This window comes from Zonotrichia leucophrys, chromosome 1A (genome assembly GCF_028769735.1).
Source record: "Zonotrichia leucophrys gambelii isolate GWCS_2022_RI chromosome 1A, RI_Zleu_2.0, whole genome shotgun sequence".
NCBI classification, from domain to species: Eukaryota; Metazoa; Chordata; class Aves; order Passeriformes; family Passerellidae; genus Zonotrichia; species Zonotrichia leucophrys.
The window spans coordinates 17,107,640-17,131,625 of NC_088170.1; the positions used below are offsets into that span (position 1 = coordinate 17,107,640).

Sequence of the window (23,986 nt, forward strand, 5' to 3'; positions counted from 1 at the left end):
GGTTGCACTGTTCACCGTGACAGGTTGTCTCCATCTGTGGATGGTCCGATGCCACCGTCGTGCTTGCATCATGGCAATGACATTTATAAATGGAGGTCCACGAGCCACAGGCATGGAATGACTGGCTCAAGGTCAACTCCAGCCTGCGGCGGGGACGGGAACAACACGGAGGTCAGCCCGGCTCCACGGCTGAGCTCTGAGCCCTGTCCGGAGCCGGCGGTGTTGGACAGCCCCCGGCAGGGGCTTGCCTGAGGGGACAAGGGCAGGACTCCAGGGGGGAGAGGCGGGCGAAAGGAGGGCGGCGGTGGTGCCGCCCTTTGGACCAGCTGTTGCGAAGCTTCTGGCCGGAGAGCTGCTCCGCCAGCGGCTATCCCTCGGGGGTCTCCCCCCAAAAGCCGGCGCCCCTGGGCTGGGGCTGCCGCGTCCTCCGCGGCGGGGGGAGAGGTGGGGCGAGCATCCCCCGTTGGCGGGTGCGCGCATCCGTCTGTAGCTGAGCGTGTCGGCGCTGGCGCGGCGTGCGTGTGTGTGTCTGTCTGTCTCCGTGCGGGTGCCTGCCTGTGTCTGCGAGTGCCCTTCTCCCCGTGTGTGCCACCGTGCGTGTGTGCTCGCACAACTCCCTCTCCCGCTCTCTCTCCCGCGTGTCTCTGTGTCTGTGTGTCCCTGTGTGTGCTCGGGGAGCGCGGCGCGGAGCCGGGCGCGGCAGCAGCGGCAGCAGCAGCAGCGGCGCGGTGCCCCGAGCCCCGCGGCCGGAGGAGGAGCCGCGCCGGGAGCCCCGCGGAGCCGCCGGGCGAGCGCGGCCGCACCGAGGCGCAACAGGCGGATGGCGGCGGGCGGCGGGCGCTGAAGGCGAGCTGGGCGAGGCGGAGGGGCAAGGAAGGGCAGGCGAGGAAGGGTAGCGCCGGGCAGAGCGGGCGGGATGCGGGCGGAGGAGCCGCTGGCGCTGGCGGCCCCGCGGGCGGGCGGAGAGGCGGAGGCGGAGGCGCCGGGCGAGGAGCGGAGCGGCGGCAGCTGCTGCAGCAGCGAGCGCCTGGTGATCAACATCTCGGGGCTGCGCTTCGAGACGCAGCTGCGGACCCTCTCCATCTTCCCCGACACGCTGCTGGGCGACCCCAGCCGCCGGGTGCGCTACTTCGACCCGCTCCGCAACGAGTACTTCTTCGACCGCAACCGACCCAGCTTCGACGCCATCCTCTACTACTACCAGTCCGGGGGGCGGCTCCGCCGGCCGGTCCATGTGCCCCTCGACATCTTCCTGGAGGAGATCCGCTTCTACCAGCTGGGCCAGGAGGCTATCGAGACATTCCGGGAGGACGAGGGCTTCATCCCGGAGGAGGAGAAGCCCCTGCCGCAGCACCACTTCCAACGCCAGGTCTGGCTGCTCTTTGAGTACCCCGAGAGCTCCGGGCCAGCCCGGGCCATCGCCATCGTCTCCGTGTTGGTCATCCTCATTTCTATCGTCATCTTCTGCCTGGAGACCCTGCCCGAGTTCCGCCAGGAGCCCAAGGGACCCCAGCCTGGCTTCGGGGAGGCTGCGCCTCTCGGGGACGAGGCGCTGCTGCTGCCGCCGCTGCCACCGCCGAGCGGGACCCCCCCGCCCCTGCGCCCCGCCGCCGGCTCCGGCCCATTCTTCACAGACCCCTTCTTCCTCATCGAGACCCTGTGCATCATCTGGTTCTCCTTTGAGCTCCTCGTGCGCTTCTTCGCCTGCCCCAGCAAGCCCGAGTTCTCCCGCAACATCATGAACATCATCGACATCGTGGCCATCATCCCCTACTTCATCACCCTGGGCACCGAGCTGGCCCAGCAGCAGCAGCAGAAGCAGCAGCCCGGGAGCAGCAGCAACAATGGGGGCCAGCAGCAAGCCATGTCCCTGGCCATCCTCAGAGTCATCCGCCTGGTCAGAGTCTTCAGGATCTTCAAGCTCTCCAGGCACTCCAAGGGGCTGCAGATCTTAGGGAAGACTCTCCAGGCCAGCATGAGGGAGCTGGGCCTCCTCATCTTCTTCCTCTTCATCGGGGTGATCCTCTTCTCCAGCGCTGTCTACTTTGCAGAGACTGATGACCCTGACTCGCTGTTCACCAGCATCCCTGATGCTTTCTGGTGGGCAGTGGTGTCCATGACCACCGTGGGCTATGGGGACATGTATCCCATGACCATTGGTGGCAAGATTGTGGGTTCCTTGTGTGCCATCGCTGGTGTGCTCACCATTGCCCTCCCTGTCCCTGTCATTGTGTCCAACTTCAACTACTTCTACCACCGAGAGACTGACCATGAGGAGCAGTGCCAGTACACCCACGTCACCTGTGGCCAGCAACAGTCACCCTTCTCTGAGCCCAAGAAAGGGGACAGTAATCAGTCCCTCAGCAAATCTGAATTCCTGGAAGCAGAAGACCTGGAGTCCATGAAATATTCCAACTTCATTCCTCCCAATAACCAGGGATATAAAGAGAAGAAAATGCTGACAGAGGTGTGATGGGTTTTGTTGTCCTGGGTCCAGACACAGAGCTGCAAGCTGCTGTTACAGTTGTCTTCCTACAAGCAGCTGGATCTATTCAGCATTTACATGCCAGACTGTGAATTGTGATACCGTAAACAGAATGATTGTGATAATGGGCTCTTCTGGCCTGATTTGCTGTTTCTCATTACTGTGTGCAGCCAGAAATGTTCTTGCTTTATTCTGTGGAGTGCTAGCTGTCATCCCCACTCCCTTATGCATTTCTTTCTCTGCTTTTGATGACTGCTTTAATCCAACATTTGCTCCGAGACCAAGTCTTGTAACTCCACTAGCAGAGAAGTCCTTGCCACTACTTCAGTAGAGTAAACAGTTAAAGGGGCTACAAACATCTGGCTCGAGCCGTGCTCTCAGTCCCTGTGCCAGCGCGGTGCCCTTGGCTGTGGAATCAGTCACGCCTGCCATGCCATTGCCTTTGAATAATGGAAACGCTGCAGCCAGGATCACAGGGAGCTCTGCAGCTCTAGGGGAAAGCCAGCAAGCAGATGCCTGCCTTCTTTGCAGCCCTTGGCATGCTAAAAGATCCTCCTGGTTTGTGTTTAAAAAAAAAAAAAAAAAGAAAAAAGAAAAAAAGGTGCATAAATTTAAAAGCTCTTTGCTACCTGTGACCATACATCATGTATCAAAAACAGGCTTAAAGCAGTCAACAGGCTTGGTGAACATTCTCTGTGTTTTGAGCTTATCTCAGCCTTATTTATGCCAGTGCCCTGATGTTAATTGGCTTTTATAGTACCAACTTAATCTTCATAGTGGTAAGTGCCTTCTGATACAAGGCATGTTTGAGTAAATTCATTTATTATCTGCAGAGTTCATCTTCACACAATAGCATTTAATGAGATGTGCTTTGTGCTTCAGATACCCAGCTCTGTATTCGGGCATGTGAGAGCAGTTGATTCCTCTGCTTTTTTTAATTGAGCATTTGTGTAGCTGAGGGAAGTTTGCATGTTGGTGTTTTGTTGATGTGTCAGGAAAATGCCAACCACAGAGAGCTCTGCACCTGTGCTGTGTGAGGATCGTGCTGGTTTAGCAAGTAACAGGCATAAAATGCTCCAGGGTGAGTGTGTCAACATTTGAAACTGAGACTGGCATGGGTACAAACTTCCCTAAGCTGTCTCCAGATCCTTTAAATGAGGGGATAAACAGCGAGCCCTGAAGAGACGCCCTTGCTGTATTGCTGGCCTAGCCAGTTCCTGGTATTTCATGGATAGGAGCGACAGCAGTGTTTTTGTAATTGGTTTTGTGAGAGCAGTTTGTGTCAGCCATGCAAAATATGCATAGCTTGACCTGCAGTGCCGAGTTTGCCAAGGGACCAGAGATTTCTATCTTCAAATACACATTTTACTTCCCAGATAATTTTATTAGTTTCAGTCAGATTTGCCTTACACCTAACTTTAAAAATGTTTCAAGCTCTGCCAGCAGGTGAGAAAGGGAAATGTATGCTTTCAGATTCCACTAGCAGAGTTTCCTCCAAGGAAAAATCCTTCTTGTTCGAATTCTAAATGTTTATTCTGCATTCACATGTCTGCATGTGTACGAAAGCAAAGGCAGCCATTAATGCCTTGCATCACACTGTATGAAATGCATATTGGAATGTACTACATATTGCATGGCACATGTGTAATACATAAACCAGACATAATGCCAGAGTGCAAAAATACAGAGAATAGATTTTGTATATATATTGTGCTTTTCAGCCATAAGACTAAGAATGCTAAAGGCATATCATAGAATCATATAATGACCTGTGTTGGAAGGGACCTTAAAGGTCATCTCTTTCCAAAGAGGGACACCTTCCACTAGATCAGGTTGCTCAGAGCCCTATTCTTTAATATAGTAAAAACTGGCTATAGAACTGGTTGTGAGGTGGGATCTGTTTGCATCTTCATTACTCTCCCTGTTCTCAGTTGTCTTGAGATATGGCTCCATGCCTAGAGTGCTTTTATTGTAGCCTCTCTCCATCCTGGCCCTGCTCATATGGTAGAAGTTGTTTGTGCAAATCCTAACTACTCCATTTCTCCAGAGTGCTGTTGCCTTCTCAAATGTTTTTAGTGTGCAGGGATGTCCCTTGGGGTCAGCACACAACCATTATATTAAAACCTCTGCTCTCTCTCTCTCTTGCTGAAATTAGTAGGGAATTGCCACTTCTCTCCAGCTGGGAGACACACGTTTGATGTGTGTGGAGATTCTCAGTTCAGCTGAAGAAAGAACAGAGATAATTTCTCCCAGGCTAGCCTAGGAATCGTAGAGGAAAGAATTAAAACAATTATTGTCTCTCTTTCTGTAACCATTGTTTATAGTTATGGTTTTCCACAGTGTGCTATTCATAGTGCACCAATAGTGTGAGATGTTTCTACTTTAAAACCAATCAGGTACCACCTGACAAACAAATCACATTATAAAAAGACCCGCTACTTTCATTAAAAATAACCTTCTAATCCACCTGAAAACTAAAATCTTTCTTTCCATCCCTAACTCAACAATATCAGATGTGGTGACAGAGGGGTTTGCCTGAATAAAGCCTAATTTCTCTTTGCTTCATGGGACTGAGGCAAAGGTTTGTGCAGGTCTGAGCCTTGGGGACCAGTCTGCATCCCTTGACCCCTGTAATCAGCTGGTGGGTAAATTGTCCTGGTGAATAAGTGGGACTGAGGGGCATGGTAGCATCTCTGTTGATTTTGTGTAGAAGTTGTCCAGTTCTTAGTGTGTCTTAGTCTTGGTGGTGTTCTTAGTTGTGTTTTGGGGTCAACTTAATGAAATCTTTACTGTGAGGCCAAGAGAGGGACGGTTCTTCAAATTTTGATTACTAGAAACTAGCAAAAGAAGCTGCTATTTAAGAGGGATGTTTTGAGGCTGCTGCCCTCTCCCAGCAGAATGCCCATGTTTGGGGATATTTTATGCCTGAGTCTATCAGCTGATAAAAGTTCCCCCAAAGTAAGATATAAAAAACTCAGGTTGAACACAAGTTCAGGAGGAGTCATGAGACACGCTGAGCCTACGTCAGAAAATTCCTGTGCTCGTTTCTCCCCCTGGGCCTGGCCCCTTTGGCCCTGCCAGGCAGGAGCCCTCCGTGCCCAGAACAGGTTGTTCTCCTGACCAGCATGACAGACAGCTGGACATGGAGACTCTAGCAAGAAAAAAAGATCACTGGTAGCAGAATCCCAGTCTTACACAGATCCTGTAGGAAAGAGGTGTCCTGCCCTTGGGTGGGATCCAGCACTGAGTTTCCAGGTGGAATCCAGCAGTGAGTTTCTAGTGGGTATTGGATTCTCCCACCCACAGATTGCACCCAAGGTGTGAAGGAATTTTGTGGTGAGCAAGGCAGCTTTGTGCAGTTTTTGTGACTTTTGTCAGTTCTGAAAAGAAAAGGGCGCATGAAAATGTCTAAAGCAGGAGTGGTGTTTGCTCCCTGTGTTTTCTTTAAGAGACCACCAACAGAAACATGGAAACTGTAACCTTGGGACTCATTTAGGGCATATAAATCCTTCTCAAAAGCACCTCCTGAAAAGCAGTGAAGTCCCAGAGTCATCAGTAATGCTATATGTTACAGAACTTGTGGAATCTGACCTTTTTTAAGGAGCCTTTCAGATTTTTTTTTCACATGACTGAAATGACACAGTGGCACCCGTTGACTTTACCAGAGGTCTCGTGCCACCGATCACAGAGATGCTTTCAAAAACCTTACCTCAAGTTCTCAGCCCTTAGCACTCCCCCCGGCTGCTCAAAATGCAAATCTGTTTCCTTCTGAAGGTAGAGCACATCCCTGTGAAGCCAAGTAGGCACCTTCAGGGACTTGTTTCCATAACAACCTCCCGGACTGTTTCTCTCCGTGCTGTGATTGTGGCTACAAGCGAATTCACTGAATTTTGTATTCAGATATCAGCACCTTATCTTTACAGATGTTTTCTTTGCCTACTGGAGCTGATCCCATCACCTCATATCATGTACAGCTGCCCTGTCCAACTTCAGGTGGGCAGTTTCCAGTTTCTTTTGAAAGCAGAGATGCAAAGAGATTTTATTTGTCCGTCCTTACAGAGAGCTGGAGAGTGTATGAAGGACAATCTGAGCACTCAGCCAGGGGGCTGAGGGGCAACTGGTCTGATGTAGAGTCATCTGGGCGCCTGGTGACAAGGAATACAGGCTAAAGCATTACATTAAAGATCCAGAAATTCCTCTTGCAGCAATCTCACAAGGAAATAGTTTTGCAGTGGAAGAGACTATTGCTCCTTCCAGATCCCCTGGCTGGTTTATGACAGTTGGTTCCCCTGATCATTTTCCCACAGGATGTTTTTCACCAAAGGAGGACAGGGCAGAAATCATCTCCTTGGAGGTGGGGAAGGAAGGAAGGAAAGAAAGAATTTTACTGAGGACACAATTTTTTTATCCACACAAAGGTTTGGAAGCATGAAAGGCATGAAGACCGGTTCTGTGGTGTTTTACTCCTGCTCTTATCTCCAAGATGAAATTCCTGTTCTGCTCCTTCTTGGAAAACATTGGAATTCAGGATTTTTGAGTAAGTTTGGGGCTTTTGATCCAGCATTCATGGATAAAAATTCACTGCTACAGCAGCTGTGGGGGTGAAGGTGACTGAGCTTGGTCTTCTCTCCTGGGTACTCTCATTCAGAGGTCCCTATGGGATAAAGAAGAGTGAGTGTAAAGAAAATTCAGGGCAGCAAGAGACGGGGTAAGGACTGAAGTGTCTTCCACACAGTGATGGAAAGAGCAGCATCAACCCTAAAAGCAAAAGAACAAACAGCTCCAGCATCTGCTGCTATTGCAGAAATAGGTAAGGTTTCTTTATGTTCTGGGAAATTAACGACCAAGAATTTCTTGAAATTAATGAGGAAGGATTTCCTAATTAAGATTTGCAGCCTAAAGGGAGAATCTGGTTCTAGGTGAAGAAAGAAAGATAATTATAAGCTACAGAAATGTAGTATGAGCCAGATCCTCACCATCTGCTGATTCAAGCTGGCAAAACTCCTTTTAGTATAACTGCCTTGGATTATATCGGGCTCCAACTTTAATCTTCTGCATCAAATCCAAGCACATGTACTGTTTGTTAAACTGCTTATTTTTGTTTGTTCTTTTCTTGAGGTCCTGTTTACATCAGGGAAAGATCTGCAGATCACAGCAGGAGTCAACCACAGCTTTCCCAAAAGCTCCCACCTGACTCGAGTCCAAGTAAGTCCTACCAAACTCAGAAGAGCTAAGCTAAACTTAACTTTTAAATTTATATTGACAGAAATTAAAAGCAGCAGCATTTTATGCATTTTTTTCCTCACTGCTGGAAAGATGTGGACAGATTCATAGGGAATTGGAAGATACTGCCCTCCATGGCAGCCCTATGAGCACCAGATATCTCTGTTGGTGCTGCTGTAACCAAGAGCACAGCCTTGAGCCCTTCATTGTTGCTCTTTGAAGCTTGCACTAGAGGCAGATCCCTTCTGAAGAGATTTACAGCCATGTTATCAGCAGGTTCGCAGGAGAATGCCTGAATTGCAGGCACCTGCTTTAGGCATAAGGAGGGGAGCAGGTGTTGGCAGGATGAAAAGACTTAATCCCCTGATGAAAGGAACCAGGGGATGCAGTGTGTCCTTAGCTGCCACCAACGACAGCGCCTGAGGAAACTGCCTGCCACTTTCAAGGAGCTCTTCTTGTTCAGGCTAGGGTCCTACAAGACCCTACCTACAAGACCCAGGGAGATAAATCCAGAAAAATATTTTTGGGGAAAGCAGACAGGGACTGTGCTAATTAACAGTGCGGCATATGCTGTTAGTACATGTTAATTCCATATGCTTTTCCCTTTTTAGGTGGATTTTCCCTTGCTCTAGGGAAGTCTGTATGGGGCTTGTTGGCTGGCACAAGGAGTTTGAATGTCACAACATGGCTTTACATTTTGGGAAACTCATAGCTGAGGTCAGTGTGAGTTGTACTGTCCCACAACATTCAATGATGAACCCTCACCGCTGGACATATTGAGGTTGTCTGTGCCAATTAATAAGAGGGGGCCCAAGAAATAATTGAGCTTTGCTGTGTTAAATTTCTTCTTAGTGAAAGGAAAGAAAGAATTTGCAGGAGGGAAAGTGCTCATCCATTTCTGGGGTCACCATAAATACTGAAGCTGTTTGACTACTCATTGGAGATGAGAATTAGGGGAAACTTTTGTCTTCACACAAAGAAAATTCAGCAAGTGCTTCTTTGGCTTCATTCTCACTAAATTAATATAAATATATTTATTCAGTGGTATAAAATTTTGGAACATCCTTAGTCCAAAAGTGACATAAGTCACAAATTTATCTATTTAATTATCAAAACTAACCATTGACTGTTTAACAAAATGAGGGCACTTGATTCTGCTTTCTACCCAAGGTTAGATAAACGTTTCCATAGGATTGTGGATGGTATGACTCCTGATTTCAATGACTGTGAGAGAAGAATCAGGCTCAAAGAAGAGGGCTGTAAGTGCGCATGACTAGACTGAATCTCTTTAGGGTGCTGTAGGTGCACATTGGTCCATTCACCTAAAAGGTTGTATACAATTTTACATCAACAAAAGGTCTAGCTTTTAGAGTATGTATTGGTTTATTCTCTTACATTCTCTGGAGGGAAATTAAATGGTATTTTGCAAGAAAATGGGAACATTACCATCCCTTCTTGCTGCTCCTTGATGCATCTGTTGTTTTCAATTAGCTTGATGGCATCCATTTTCAGAAAGCAGATGCTGCCCTCTTTTACACTGGTGCAATTCTGGAATAACTCCACTGACGTCAGTGAAGTGACTCCAAATTTATCCCCAGCAAAAGCAGAATTGGACCACAGTCTCTTTGTCTGCCTCTTTGCTCTGGAGCTCTGGGGAAGGTGTGCCACTGCCACAACATAAGGTTCCTGTCTGCTGTGCTGTGCTTGGCATTTCTGTGTCCCTGACACCCTCACTCACGTGCCTGGCTGGAGCAGGAGCCAGGCTGGCCTGGGACATGCATGGCCACCAAATTCCTGGTGCTGAATGTAGCACTTTCTGGCTCTGGATTCCTGACCACTCTCCATCTTAGCTTCCTCTTACCTGAATATGTTTCCCAAGGAGACAGAGCTTTTTAAGATGAAGAAATGTAGTTGCAATCCTTAAGTAATAGAACAACAGAAGGGTGGCAGAGGTAGATGTGGAGACAAGCTCTGCGCCTCCTACATTTTTTTTGCTGATAGGGCTATGTGAAAATCACTGCAGTCCTGGTAGGTTGGCTTTACATCTGCTGGTTTCAAAGTCTCCATTTACAGGGAGTACTAGGTTGGAAAAAACAGGACTTACCTGCTCTAACTCTTCTGATGTCAGTCCTGCCTTCCCTGAAACTGGACAGAAAGCTTGGTGTAAAATCACCAGTCTGCTGTAAGGGAAATACCACTGGAGATGGGACAGATGAGGGTGACTAAAAGGAATAGTTGTAGAATCATGGAATGGCCAGGGTTAGAAGGGATCTTAAAGACCATCTCATTCCATGCCCCTGCCATGGGCGGGGACACCTTGATTGCTCAGAGCCCTCTCCAGTCTGGTCTTGAATATCTCCAGGGATGGGGCAGCTACAGTTGCTCAGGGAAATCTGTTCCAAGGGCCTCACTACCTGCAAAGGGAACAATTTCTTCCAAATATCCAATCTAAATCTTCTCTGTCAGTGTGAAGCCATTGCTCCTTGTCCTGTCACTCCAGGCCTTTGTCAAGAGTCTCTCTCCATCTTTCCTGTGGGCTCCCTTCAGGCACTGCAAGGCCACAGTGAGGTCACCCCAAAGCCTTCTCTTCTCCAGGCTGAACAATCCCAATTCCCTCAGCCTTTCCTCCCAGCAGAGCTGCTCCAGCCCTCTGATCCCCTTGGTGTCCCTGCTATGGCCTGGCTCCAGCAGCTCCCTGTCCTTCACTCAGCCAGAGTGCCAGTGTCACTAAATGAGTGGCTCAGTTAAAAAAAAAAAATAAAATCAAGGTACAAGTCTTGGAAAGTCTCAGGACAAGAATGTTCAGTAACACCTGGAAAATGCTAGTTCTGCAAGGCCTCATCTGGAATGCTGTGTGCATTGTTGGTGACCTAAATTTGGTCAGGCAGGATGCACAGAAGAACAGCAAGAATGACCAGGTGGATGGAATGTGCTTTGCTAATGGAAGCTGGAAGAGCTTGACTTATCTAGGCCAGAAAAGACTGACAAGACCTGTAGTTAGGAAAGTACTGGGGGAAAAATATGAGAAATTGTAAGATCTTCAGACATTTCTTGTGTCTCCAGATCAGTTGCCATATTGCACATTTACGTACAAAACACCAAATCTTGGTGATTTTACTACTAAATACTTGGGTTTTGTGGGTAGGAGAGGAACTGTGAGTCTTGGTAGGAGAGGAGCTGTGAGTATTGGGAGGTTTTTTCCTCTGTGGGACTGAGGAAGGAAGTCCTAGGAGTGGGGTAGAATGGCGCAGAGGATACCATATCCCTCCAAGAGTTGGTCTGGAGGATTCACACCCTTTAAAAAAACCCACCAAATTCTGTTCACTGTTCTTCCCCTCAACCTGGAATGGCTGCTCACCTTGTCCAGTCCTTTCTCCCTATCCAGAGCTCTCCAGCTCTTTGCTGACCTTCCTTCTTCCTGGAATCTGTGGTCATTCCTCACTCCCATGAGCTTCCTGGTATCCTTGGAATGGTGCATTGCATCTAATGTTGAGGAAGGCCTTGAACCAGCTCTGCTGCAGCTCATTTGATCTAATGCATCATTATTATTATGCATCATTTATCTAATGCATCATTTTATTATGTATCTAATGTTGAGGAAAGCCTTGAACCAGCTCTGCTGCAGCTCAGTTAGATTATCTGATTTGAGTAACCTGCCCTGGTGGAAGGTGTTCCTGCCCCTCTGGCAGGAGTATTGGAATGAGGGGATCTTTAAGGTCCTTTCCAACCCAAATCAGTCTGTGATTCTGTGGTTTGTCACAGAAATAAGCAGTGATGTCTTCAACAACTGCAGCTCACAGAATCATTGAGGTTGGAAAATACCTCCAAGATCATCAAGTGTAGCCTTCAGTGGAATATCACAATGCCCAGAAAACCATATCATGAAGTGCTATGTCCACTCATTCCTTGAATAGTTTCAGGGCTGGTGACTCCAGCACTTCCTTGGGTGGTCTGCTCTAATGATTAACTGATCTTTCAGTAAAATTTTTTTCCTAATCCAGTCCTGTCCCTTGTTCCCCTGGAGAAGAGGCTGACCCCCACCTGGCCACAGCCTCCTGTCAGGGAGTTGTGGCAAGCAGTGTTGTTGGGTAGGAGGTCAGAGCAGTTGATCCCAATGGCCACTCTGGCCTGAAGAGATGGGCAGAATAATTTCCTATTGCACGCACTGTTCTGACACAGAACAAAATTTCACATTTCCACTCTAACCTCTCTCACCTCTCTCAAATCACAGAATTCATAGAATTCACAGGATTCACAGAATCATTAGTGTCATGGTTTGGGCCTGGCACAGAGCCAGTGCCCCCATGAGAATACCCTCTCCCTGGTGTCTGCTGTGAGATGTGACCAGGAATAAGCAAAGCAGGCTCCAGCTTAGAAATAAAGAAAACTTTATTACCTAAACTACAAGAAATTAGGAAAAAAAACAATAAGGGAAAAAATTGAAAACCTTACAAAAAGCACTTTCCTCCTCCCCACCACCAAAATTTCCCAATCCGATACATTCCCCCAAATCACCAACTGCCCAGTCTGGCACCACCCTTTAGAATACTCAAACTTCAGTCCATGAAGAGGAGAGGAGTCCTTCTTGCACCATAGGCTTGCCCTGGAAACACATTGAAACTTTGTGTGCTTCCATGTCACTCAGCACCGCCCGGAAAGTCCTTTTGCCATTTGTGACATCTTCCTTCCATGCCCAGTGCTCTCACCACTGTGCATGGACCAGAGCTGCTTTCAGGGCTGTCTTTTAAGGATGCCTTGTCTCACTCCAAAAGAGGCACAGTCTCTGCTTTGGGACATCTGTCCTGACCATTTTTTTTCCCACCCCCTGGGGCCAAGGGGTACCCACAATGAACCCTCCTGGTTCTGAGGCACTGCCTCCCCCTAAGTGCAGTCTCTGTGTCACAGGAATAAAACTGGTTCAGTCCATGGCCACTCAAGAAAAGTCCAGCCAAAAGGCCACTCCAATCATCTCTTCCCCACTCAGCCAGTCTTCTCCACTTCCCTCGGGCCAGGTCCTTGTTATCTCATCTCTTATCTCTCTTCTTATTCAGCTCTGAGGAGGATCAGCATTTTTGCGAGGTCCCAGTCATGAAAGAATGGGGTTAAAAATTTCAGTCTCTGTCTGTCTCAGAGCTCTGGCACTCCCACACTCGCCCGGGCACCTCCTCGCTGCACTCCCTCCCTTCTCCTCCTGGGCCGGCTGCTATCACATTCCGTCGTCGCCGGCTCTCCCTCTCTCTCTCTCCTGGGGGGGGGATGGCTGCCCGATGCCTCCTGGGGCTCCTCCACCCTTCCATCCTCAAGGGCCTCCTCACCCCCCATCTCTGTCCAGGCCCAGGCCTACCGCATGGCTGCTCCTCCCCCGCCCAGCAGCAGCTGGACGAGGGAGGGCGATCCGACCTCATTCCCTGGAAGTCCCAAGAGAACCTCCCAGGGCCGAAGCTCTGGTTTTTAACCCCTCTGTGTTCTCGGAGGTATGTCCAAACCCCACTGGCCACACCAGGTGCCAATATCAAAATCCGAGCACCCATTGGTTTGACCACAGCATCCCAGAATTCCCACTTCTGCCTGGTCAAACCACCACAACTAGGCTGGAAGAGACTTTAAACATCATCAAGTCCAACCCATGCCCTGACTTCTCAAGTAAGCCGTGGAGCTGAGTGCACATCCAGTCTTTTTTTTAAACTCATCCAGGGATGGTGACTCCACCACCTCCCTGGGCAGGCCATTCCAGAACTTCATTACTCTTTCAGTGAAAAACTTTTTCCTAATATCCAACCTGTATTTCCCTTGGCACAGCCTAAGACTGTGTCCTCTGGTTCTGTCAGTTGCTGCCTGGAGAAAGAGACCAACCCCAACTGACTGCAGCCACCTTTGAGGCAGAGAGTGCACCTCTCAGCTGTAGAGAGTGATAAGGTCACCATTGAGTCTCCTTTTCTCCAGACTAAACACCCCCAGCTCCCTCAGTCGTTCCTCACAGGGCTTGTGTTCCAAGCCCCTCACAACTCTCATTGCCCTCTTCTGGACACACTCAAGGGTCTCAACATCCTTTCTAAACTGAGGGGCCCAGAATTGTTTCCCCTTGTGGAGGTGAACATGCTCTTAATCTCAGGAGGCAGACAAAATAGTGACTGAAGTGGGAGCGTCATCCATTCAGCCAGTTCTGTGCCACAGAAGTGCTAGGAAGGAGCTGTCCTTAGATTTTGTCCTTGACCTTTCCTGCTTGTTGATGCTCTTTGTTCACTTCAGTGAGGAAACCATTGTCTTGTGATTTCCATCTTTATTTTGGCCAACCAGTTCTGCTCTTTAGCTTTTTTCCTGTGAGTAGTAAGATGCTGAAGGGCCTGGATGGGAAGCCGCACACGGAGCAGCTGAGGGCACTTGGTCTGTTCAGCTGGAGAAGAGCAGACTGAGGCCAGAGCTCACAGCAGCTCTGCAGCTTCCTCACGAGGGGAAGAGGATGGGGAAGGCCCTGATCTCTGCTCTGTGTGACCAGGACCCAGGGAACAGCTGGAGGGAAGGGTTAGGTTGTTTAGGAAATTTTCTTCCCCCAGAGGGTGGTGGGGCACTGAACAGGCTCCTCAGGGAATGGTCATGGTCCCAAGGCTTCCAGAGCTCCAGGCACAGGATGAGATTGTTGGGGTGTCCTGGGGAACAGGAACTGGAGTTTGACTTGATGATCCTTGTAGATCTCTTCCAGTTCAGGCTGTTCTATGATTCTGTGATGCAATGAGGAAAAAAAGAAAAGCCAGGCAATGGCAATGTTATGAATATCCATGCACGTCACAAAAGCCTGTGAATGTGGACACCACTTGTGCTCTATCTGTGGCATTGGCAGGATAGTGCACACAAATCTGGTGGCCCTTAAGATGTCTTAAGAACTTGTCCCAAGCATTGGGCATCATTTGAGTCATGGCAACGAGCCACATTAGAAAGGAGCTGTAAGAAATGCATAGTAAGCCAAGGAGTTTGATTTGAACCATGAACACAATCATGCATTTATTTCTGATCTCAGTTTACTCACAGAATTATGGAATAGCCCAAGCTGGAAGGAACCCTTAGCAGTGTATAGTTCTCAGGCTCTGAATTACTCTCATATTTTAGTGTGTCAGAAATAGCACTGTCTGGCACATTCCTTTGAGAACTGTAGACTATGGCCTTTCATGCTTATGACAAAGCAATTGGTCTTTGTAACCTGTCCTTGGAAGTGACTTTGAGAAATGTTTTGGAGCGTATTCACTGCTGCATTAGTCTGGTATTTGATGACCTAGTCTTCAGCAGTGGACTGCAAACATTTCTCTTGGATGTATTTTCAAAAGGTGCCCCTTCCTCAAAATCAGCAATATTTGTGGGAGAAGTTTCATTTCAGTTCGTATTGGTACCATTTAAAAAAGGCATGTTTGGAAAATTTTGTAATGTACACAATCTCTTTCTTAATATTATAAATACTTTTTGCCTTTTTAAATAAAATGCATGTAACAAGGTAAAACACAAAATTTGGCCCTGTTTTGGTTTTTGTTTAGTTGGGTTTTGTTTGTTTGTTTTGGTTTTAGGATTTTTCTTTGTTTGTTTGGAGGTTTTTGTTTGTTTTTTTCTAACTTTGATCTGGAATTAAATACATAACATGCATTTGGGGTTTATGTTGTTTTATTTTTTCTTCTGAAAGGGAGGGGATATTCTCGGTTTAGGGGAGTTTATTTTTAATAAACTCTTTTTTTAAGCAGTGTAGTGGTAGGCGTTGGTTGTTCCTGTTCATTACCAGCGTGGCTCCAGTGTCAGCTCCAATCAATACCTTGAACTGATACTCAAATGCTCCAGAAGAGATAGAATGACAGCCCAAAGCTCATTGGTAATTACAGCATGTACTCCCAGTGACAGAAGGGATGTTCCAGTGCTTTGGCTATGACTGAGCCAAGCCAGTTGTTCTTTTCTGCAGCTGCAACACCTGCCCAATTGAGGAAGTATTTTAGATGAGACCAAACTGCTTTTCCAGTGCTGTTGGACTTGTTAGATCATGTCATTCTGAATTGTGAGCTCCTCCTGTTCCCACTCAGCTGGTCAGCTTTTAGGATCTTTTTACTCCGAGGTTATGTGATAAGAAAAAAAACCTTAAAAACTACAAAAAGCTTGTTATTGAAATTTTCTGGGTGAATTGAGAATGGAAGGAAAAGGTGCTATCTGCAGAGGACTGTGGCTGCTCCTTTACTTTTTCCTTGGCTCTTTAAAAACCAAACCTGTGCAGATTTGTGAGCTGCCACTAACAATTAGCTAAGGGGATTTCAGAGGAGATGAGTTGGGAGTTCCTTGCACAGTAACCACTAATCAGCATCCCCATAGAAAATGTTTGAATACATATTGATCAAGCCAGCTGCAGCTGAGAGGGGCTCTGGAGGCTGATGCAGCTTTCCTCCCCATCCTCCTTCCCCAATCATCGAAACTGTGTAGAAAAAACCACCCACTGGTACTTCTGGTCCTGGAATTTCTGCTTGTTGTAATTTCACAAAAAGGTTGTGTGGGTTTTTTGACAGTTAAGAGACCGCTTAGGAAGGAAGGTGATTTAAATATTGGGCTTGGAGTCAAAGGACAGTCCCCAGTTCTGTCACATGTCCTTTGGATGTCCCTCACCTCTCAGTGCCTCAGAAATAAGATGGACAGTACAAAGCCATTGGTTTCCTTCTTTTCCCTAAACCTTTTGGACATGGAGATGTTTCTGAGTATTCGTTATCTCCTTCCTGACACCTGGATGATGTCAGGCACAGCTGGGGACCTCTCCCCCCTCAGGACACAGTGTTGTGCTGCTGTCACAACAGCAGTGACAAACAGATGGGCAGTGAGGATGAAAAAAAAACCACAGGAAAATGTTTGTCCTTGTGCATGGGATTCATGGAATACCCAGATGCTGACAAGTCCTGCTGTCACCTGGCTCTTTGTTGGGCTTGGCTGATCTGATCCCTGTTTTCCAGGCTCAGGCACAAAACACTCAGAGCAGGCCCCTCATTTTGACTCTCCCTTCCCTTGCAGGCTGCCTGATATTTAAAAGTGTGCAAAAATATTTCTGTCTGACAAAGCCCAGAGCTGACTTAACTGCAAGGTAAATTGAAAGCTCCTGGAATGCTTGCTCCATGGAGATAAGAGGCTGACATCACTTTTCACAGCTAGTTCAGAAGAAGGGAATTGAAACAAGTTATTCTCTTCTACCCCCTGAGTTCCCCTCAGGGACCAAGGTGTTAGAACAGCAGAAGAAAAATATGCTGGAGGTGGAAGGAGTTCACTATCTCTTTCAGAGATTTGTGTCAACTTTCCAAGCATGAAGGACTGGCATTGAGCAGTCAAATCTGCATTTTGAATCTGGCAAGATTGGGGTTATTTTGCAGATATTCATTGGCATTGTTAGAAACTAATCCTCCTAAACAATTTGGTGGGTTTTTTTTCCTTTATGGTATTTCAGAGGGATATGAGGATATGTAGAATAGCAATTACAGCTCTTCATGGTTTATATTTAGTCATATATTAGTGATTCAGAAACAAGCATATGTAAAAAGGCCCAGATGAATCCTTTTGCAAATTCCTTCCTGTCCTACAGCACATTTAGGTGCTGGAGACTTACAAGGAATGCATGAATCTTACAAAAACCTTATGTTTTTGGAGAGGGAGTCATGCCATGTCTTTGTGTCCACCATTATGCACGAAGAATTTTTTTTGATGGCTGAAATGTTTTAACAGCCCTGCTGATACAGAGACTTAATTTCAGGCAAATGGAGCCAAATTCTCAGCTGGTGTTCATAACTCAGCACATTTTTCTTCTGATGCCAACTAGGCAGCATGGTAGAGGATGCTTTAGAAGCCTTTTTTATCGTTTAGGGTTGTTTTGGGGTCTATTTACTGTATCACTGGGAAGCAATACCTGTTTAGCTTGAAAATTCAATGTTTTGAAGTCTAACTAAAATTCCCATTTGAATGTTTTTTGAGTTCCGACTGTCAGATGTGCCACAGCACCATGCCTATCTGGGGACAGACTGATGCTCATAGGCACATTCTGGGTCAGGATGATCTGGGATGGATCTAACATTTCATTTTTCCCATACCTCAATTCCTCTGACTCTGGAAGAAAAATAACATGTTTCTCCTCAGCCTGCAGTTGGGTGTTTATCAGTGGTAAAGTTCTAGGTACATTCATTTGTCTTCAGATAATGCAAATGGCCATTTTTTTTCCTGCAGGGAATCACAAGTAGATGGTGCAAGACAGGCCTGGGAAATTAGAATCATAGAATTACAGAATGGCTTGGGTTGGAAGGGACCTCAAAGATGATCTCTTTCCTGCCATGGCCAGAGACACCTTCCACTAGACCAGGATATTCAGAGCCCCATCCAGGCTGGCCTTGGACACTGCCAGGGATGGGGATTGAACCTAGATATGCAGCTGGGGCAGCTGCTTACTCTGAGATCTTCAAGGAGCTTCTCTGGTCTGTTCCTGATTTCACATGATTGTAACTTCTGTAAAGGGTATTGTTTTCACAGCTGCAAAGAGGATAAATGGGATGTTGGCCCTCTTTACTTGCTTCAGTAATGCTGCTGCCATTGATAATTTTATTTTAGGGAGAAATTGTTCCCTGTGAGGGTGGTGAGGCCCTGGCACAGGTTACCCAGAGAAGCTGCCCCATCCTTGGCAGTGTCCAAGGCCAGGCTGGATGGTGCTCTGAGCAACCTGGGATAGTGGAAGGTGTCCCTGCCAATAGCAGGGTTTGGAATCAAATTATCTTTAGGATTCCTTCCAATTCAGGCCATTCTGTGATTCTCTGGCTATTTCCCTGTGCCCCTACATCCTTTTCCATGCTTTCTGTCAATAACTGTAAACCTCACTACTGTGTCTTCAGGTGACTATAGTGAGAGTATAAATACTTAATTAAGCAGCCAGACACTCAGGAGATACCATAAATTCACACTTCCAGGACTTTGATAGAAGGTGGCATTTAAAAAATGCCTAAACACACCATGGCCATTGCAAATTTTTTAGTGACTTCAGAGAATTGGAGCAATAGCAAGTACATTTGAAAATCCTGCCTCTTGCTGCAAGCAGTAGGTCAGGACTGATCCTGCCCCTCTGCCCAGCCCTGTGTGGCACATCTGCAGAGCTGTGTCCAGTCCTGGGCTCCTCAGCGCAGGAGGGACATGGAGCTCCTGGATTTGGGCCGGTGGAAGCGGCAGAGATGATTCAGGGCCTGGAGCATCTGTGGCAGGGAAAGGCTGAGGGAGCTGGGGCTGTCCAGCCTGGAGAGGAGCCCCAGCTGAGAGGGGCCCTCAGCCCTGGGTGTCCCTGTGTGCAGGGAGGGCTCCGAGCAGGGCCCAGGCTCTGCTCCAGGGCCCAGCAATGGCACCAGAGGAATGGGCAGGGACTGAGGCCAGGAGGTTCCACCTGGGCAGGAGGCAGAACTTCTTCCCTGGGCAGACTGAGTCTCCTACACAGAGGACATGAACCTGCTGCTTGTATTCTCATTGCTGGCTTTGATCACAGAGGAACCCTGGAGACCTTTGGGAGGAGGGCAGAGATAAGGAGTGAAGATAACTATGGCCACTGCCACAATCATGGCAGGAATTTCCTTGATCCTAAGCCCCTTTCCCACATTTCTCAGCAACAGCTGCCATCCTGGCCTCCCAGGGCTGGGCTGGCAGCACGACCATGGCTGTTTTGCTGTCCCCAGCAGGCTGTTGTCCTTAGCAATGCTGTCTTTGCCTGTGCTGCAGAGGAATATTCCAGACCTTGTTGCTCAGTATATAAAGTTGGGGAAGAAGAAGGAAGAGAAAGGTATGTTCAGGGTTTGTTTTAGTAGGATTTTGTGTGTTGGTTCCCTTGGGATATTTTAAAAAGGCATTTAAAACAGCGGTGAAGAGAAGAGAGATGAGGATTTACCAAGGGCTAGCAATGAGGTTAAAGCTGATAAGGAAAGTTGGATTCAGCTTGAGTAGAAGTCTGGTTGCTTCATCTTCTCAGCCACTTTAAGCTGAAAACGTTGACCTTTGTGGTCCTTTCCAAAAAATTTTAATAAGGGCAAGCATATCTTGTTGAATTTTAATTTAAAGTCATAAACTCTGCAGTTGTCCCACAATATTGCACTTGAAAGGATACTTTGTGAGCCAAGGGAAACATCTAAGCGCTGTGTCATAGGCTCCTCTGCACAGACGAGAAGACTTTGAAATCTGCACAGCCCAAATTTTAATGTCTGTGGTTTGGCTGCATCTTTGACCCATAAATGGGAAAGGACTGGGAAACTGTGTGGGTGCTGTACCAGTTGAACAGGAGCTCGTGTGCCAGGTGTGTCAGTGCTTGTGAAGGTGTGGTGGACATCAGTGCTGGAAAGCTGTAGGTTCCCCAAAATGCAAGTTTTTGCAGTTATCTGAAGTAAAATGCAAATGGTGGTGTGGTAAATAGCAAGATTGCAAAGTGAATTTGGTTTTGTACAGTACTTTGAAGTGTGTTGGAAGCAATAGCCGGTCATAGAATCAGAGAGTAATTGAGGTTGGGAAAGACCCCCAAGATCATCAAGCCCAGCTGTCTGATCCCCACCTTGTCCCCAGACCATGGCACTGAGTGTCCCACTCACACTGGACACCTCAGGGATGGCGACTCCACCCCCTGCCTGGGCAGCCCCTTACAATGGCTGACTGCCCCTTCCATGAAGAAATTCCTCCTGATGTCCAATCTGAACATCCCCTGGCACAGCTTGAGACAATTTCCTCTCATCCTGTCCCTTGTTCCCTGGCAGCAGAGCCTGATCTCCCCAGCTGTCCCCTCCTGTCAGGGAGTTGTGCAGAGCCAGAGGGGCCCCCCTGAGCCTCCTTTTCTCCAGGCTGAGCCCCCCCAGCTCCCTCAGGTGCTCATCATAGGACTGGCTCTCCAGACCCTTCCTTGTTATTAATTAATCTCAGGGTTTACTGAATACAGTTTCTCAGCAGCAAAAAACCATAGTTTTTTTGGAAGGTTGGTGTGTAGCTTCCAATGGAGCCTTTTCTGGGGGGAAGATCGCTGATGTTTATTCCAGCAAAATGCCCACAGAAGGAGAGGTGATCTTTCTGGGCAAAGACATAGAAGATTTTGTGAAATTCCACTGAATTCCGAAAAGCCTGAAAATTCAAAGGAAATTTGAATTGCAGTGGGAAAAAGTCTGACTTTGGGAAAAATACTGACTGTTGCTGTCAGGAAGCAGCCCAGAGAGCCCGGGAGGAGTTTGTGCAGTGTCGCAGTGCCATCCTGTGGGCCACGGAGGTATGAGACAAGGGACTCCTGCACGGGTGCCCGGTGGGTAATCCCTCACTCCCCACCAGCAGGATACGGGACAGAATGGCAAGGGTAAAGCGGGAAAAGCCCTGGGTAACGGCAGTTTTCTAGGGAAAGGAAGAGCACTGCACACAAGCAAAGCAAGGAATTAATTCCCTCCTTGCCATGGGCAGGCACGTGCTCGGCCATCCCCCAGGAGAGCAGGGCCCATCCCAACTAAGAGTGACATGGGAAGACAAATGCCTTCACCCTGAACATCCATCCCTTTCCATCTTCTTCCCCCACGTTATGCACTGATAATGATGATGCCATAAGGTCTGGAATGTCACTTGGGGTCACCTGTCCCAGCTGTGTCTCCTGGCACACACACTCAGCCCCCTTGCCAGTGTGGTAGTAGGAAAACCAGTTGGGTCTGTGTCAGCACAACCAAAACCATCCCTGTATTATTAACCCCAGTACAAACACGAAATATAGCCCCTGGGAAGGAAATTAACTGTTCCCCATCCAAAACCAGCCCAGCCATAAAGGCTCCGGTCGCATGAGCAGCACTGTCTGCCTCAGGATTAATCCATTTCCTTTTATGTAGAAAAAATCAAGATTTTCTGTGGTTTTTGTCTTCAGAGTTGGCTTTGAAGGAGCTGCTTTGGTGGCAGGTGAGGACAAGCACTTAGGCTTGGGTCGGATTTAGGGAATGGATGTGGGACTTGCCACATGGTGCATTTTCTGGAACAAGTCAGTGGTTTTTTTGCACAATGTCATTAAACCCAACAATGTCCTTTTAATGTCAGAATTAAACACAACATGTTCTGGAAAGTCGGGATTCCTCAAGGGAGCCCCAGATGGTTCCCAGGGAGAGAAGTGTGAGCTGCATATGGCCAGCACTGTGTGGGGTTAAATTGGGGGTTTAATTTGAGAAAAGATGGTGCAGTGTTGGGAATTTCCTTTGGATATTTGAATTGAATATTTTGATTCGTTCAGTCAAGCTAAAACAAGCAATCTCACATGAGGCTGTGCTGGATCTTTCCACTTAGTTATGCCAGATTATTTGATGTGTGCTTTGCAACAGAGAAACACTGGAAGGAGTTCATCCTCTCGTTAGGAACAGAGCTGCTTACTTCACAATCCTGCTGCTCTTTTCTGCTTCTCTGCTTTAAGATGGGCACTATAAATATATTGGATCTGGTCTTTTTAATCACCTCTCCCTTTTCTCTGCACAGTGGGATAGCCTGGCTGCCGCAGGGGTCTGTCCTAATGAAAGTGAGTAAAATTTGCTTCAGTGGAGTTACATCCACTTTAAGTAACTTTCCCCACATTTTTGCCATACCCAGGGACATTCAACACCTGAAATTATTCTCAGTTAACTCATTAGAAGTTGCTTCTCTCTGTAGATCTTACTTGCTGAATGTACAGTCTGAATGCGATTGCATATCTCACCACTGGGGGGGGATTCCAAGACCTTGCATGGTAACAGGAGTCAGCAGTTTGGTTTTAAACATGAGTGCTATTCCATGTTTTCAATTCATAAATGTAGAAGGTGTCTGAAATGGATTTGGTTTTAAACATGAGTGCTATTCCATGTGTTCAATTCATAAATGTACAAGGTGTCTGAAATGGGTTTGAAAAGTTGCCCAGGTGAGTTTAGATCCCATTCCAGAGCATAGTTCAATTTTTCACATCTCTGGTCTCAGAAAACTTCACTGAGGAGTGGTGAGCTATTTATTATGAATTGAGGCATCAGTATCAGGCTCTCAAAATTAAGGACATTAAAGGATAGAGAAATGGGTGCCCAAAATTAACCCTCTGCAACCCTCTACACATAAATGAGGTCCACCTTGTAAAAAATAACAGCAGTTTAGTGGGGTTTTTTTTGTTTACAAGACCTGCATTCTGCTTTCTGGAACTCAGCCCCTTTAGACTTCAAGCTGAGCATCCAATGCCATTCACCACATGGGAAATTCTTTGTTTAGTTTTGTACTTTAAATGGTATTTAAAAGTAACTAAGCAATAACTGAGTAATGAGTAAGTCATAGGCAAGGAGTACTTTGGTATTTTGTTTCTCTTATGCTTCACATTTGCCTTTATGCCCATTCTTTCTAGGTGCTTTGTTACTTTTGTATTTATAGAGTTATAGAGATAGAAAAATCTTCTTTGGTCCACCTGCCACTCTTGTGGCCCAGTCAAAACCTTTCCTGTTGCTTTCTCTGTGTGAGTGAAAGTAATCATTATTTTGATGGTGCTTTTCAACACTGTCATAAATTTGGATATAGGATGATTTCATGCCAGTCTCTGCTGTGTTGTGCTCGCTAAACCCTGGTTTAGTGGACAGATTTAGAATGTGAGGTTTGCTGGCTGCAGCTGGTTGGGTTTTTCCCAACATTTGCTGTGCTGAACAATTGTTCTACTGTAACTGAATAAAACAGCTCAGTTATACTTTCTAAGCTGTTTGCAGAAATCTGCTTAAGGCTGCAGTGTTTGATCTCTGCAGATGCTTTGTTTCTAGAACACTCAATGAAAGTTTGACCACAAAAATTTAGACTTTGGCTTTACAATTTACCGATAATTCAAGAAAATTTTTCATACTAAACTCAAAAACCTGTTTGTAAAATTCATTACCTTTTTATTTACTGGCACCATGGTTCTTTTGCACAACCCTTGCTTTGAACAGGAGGTAACATTACACACTTTAAATATGCAGCACTTCCCGTTCAAAAGGAGTCATGTTTGCTGCCAGAGAGTTTCCCCAAATGAATTTACAAACCATAAAGGAGCAGGAATCATCTCTCTGCAGGTCAGAAGCAAGCTGTAAGAGAGTATGTTTTACAATTTCTAAGCATTTTTCGATTTTTAATATACACAATGGATAAAAGGAGATCCTAGACATCAAATATTGACTATTTAGAGTCTCATCCTCTCCTCTTTCCCAGTGGAACATCTCTACTACCTTTGGGGAAGATCCATGTAATTCATGGAAGTGTAAAACTAGAACAAGAATCAGACCAAACCAC

The 23,986-nt window shown here is 47.0% G+C and overlaps 1 protein-coding gene across 5 annotated transcripts in view; it reads left to right on the forward strand.

Moving 5' to 3' along the window:
• Positions 1-393: 393 nt before the first annotated feature.
• KCNA6 (potassium voltage-gated channel subfamily A member 6) overlaps positions 394-23,986 on the forward strand; it is a 28,076-nt gene continuing 4,483 nt past the window's right edge. Inside the window, exons 1-5 of one of the 5 annotated variants that reach the window (XM_064701769.1) lie at positions 394-7,022; positions 7,134-7,295; positions 7,604-7,690; positions 8,320-8,425; positions 22,199-22,238. In XM_064701769.1, the coding sequence (XP_064557839.1) occupies positions 917-2,473 (1,557 nt within the window). In that variant the 5' untranslated portion in view covers positions 394-916 and the 3' untranslated portion in view covers positions 2,474-7,022; positions 7,134-7,295; positions 7,604-7,690; positions 8,320-8,425; positions 22,199-22,238. Of the gene's footprint in view, positions 7,296-7,603; positions 7,691-8,319; positions 8,426-22,198; positions 22,239-23,986 lie in introns of all 5 variants that reach the window. The other 4 variants (XM_064701765.1, XM_064701766.1, XM_064701767.1 and 1 more) reach the window with 4 other exon arrangements.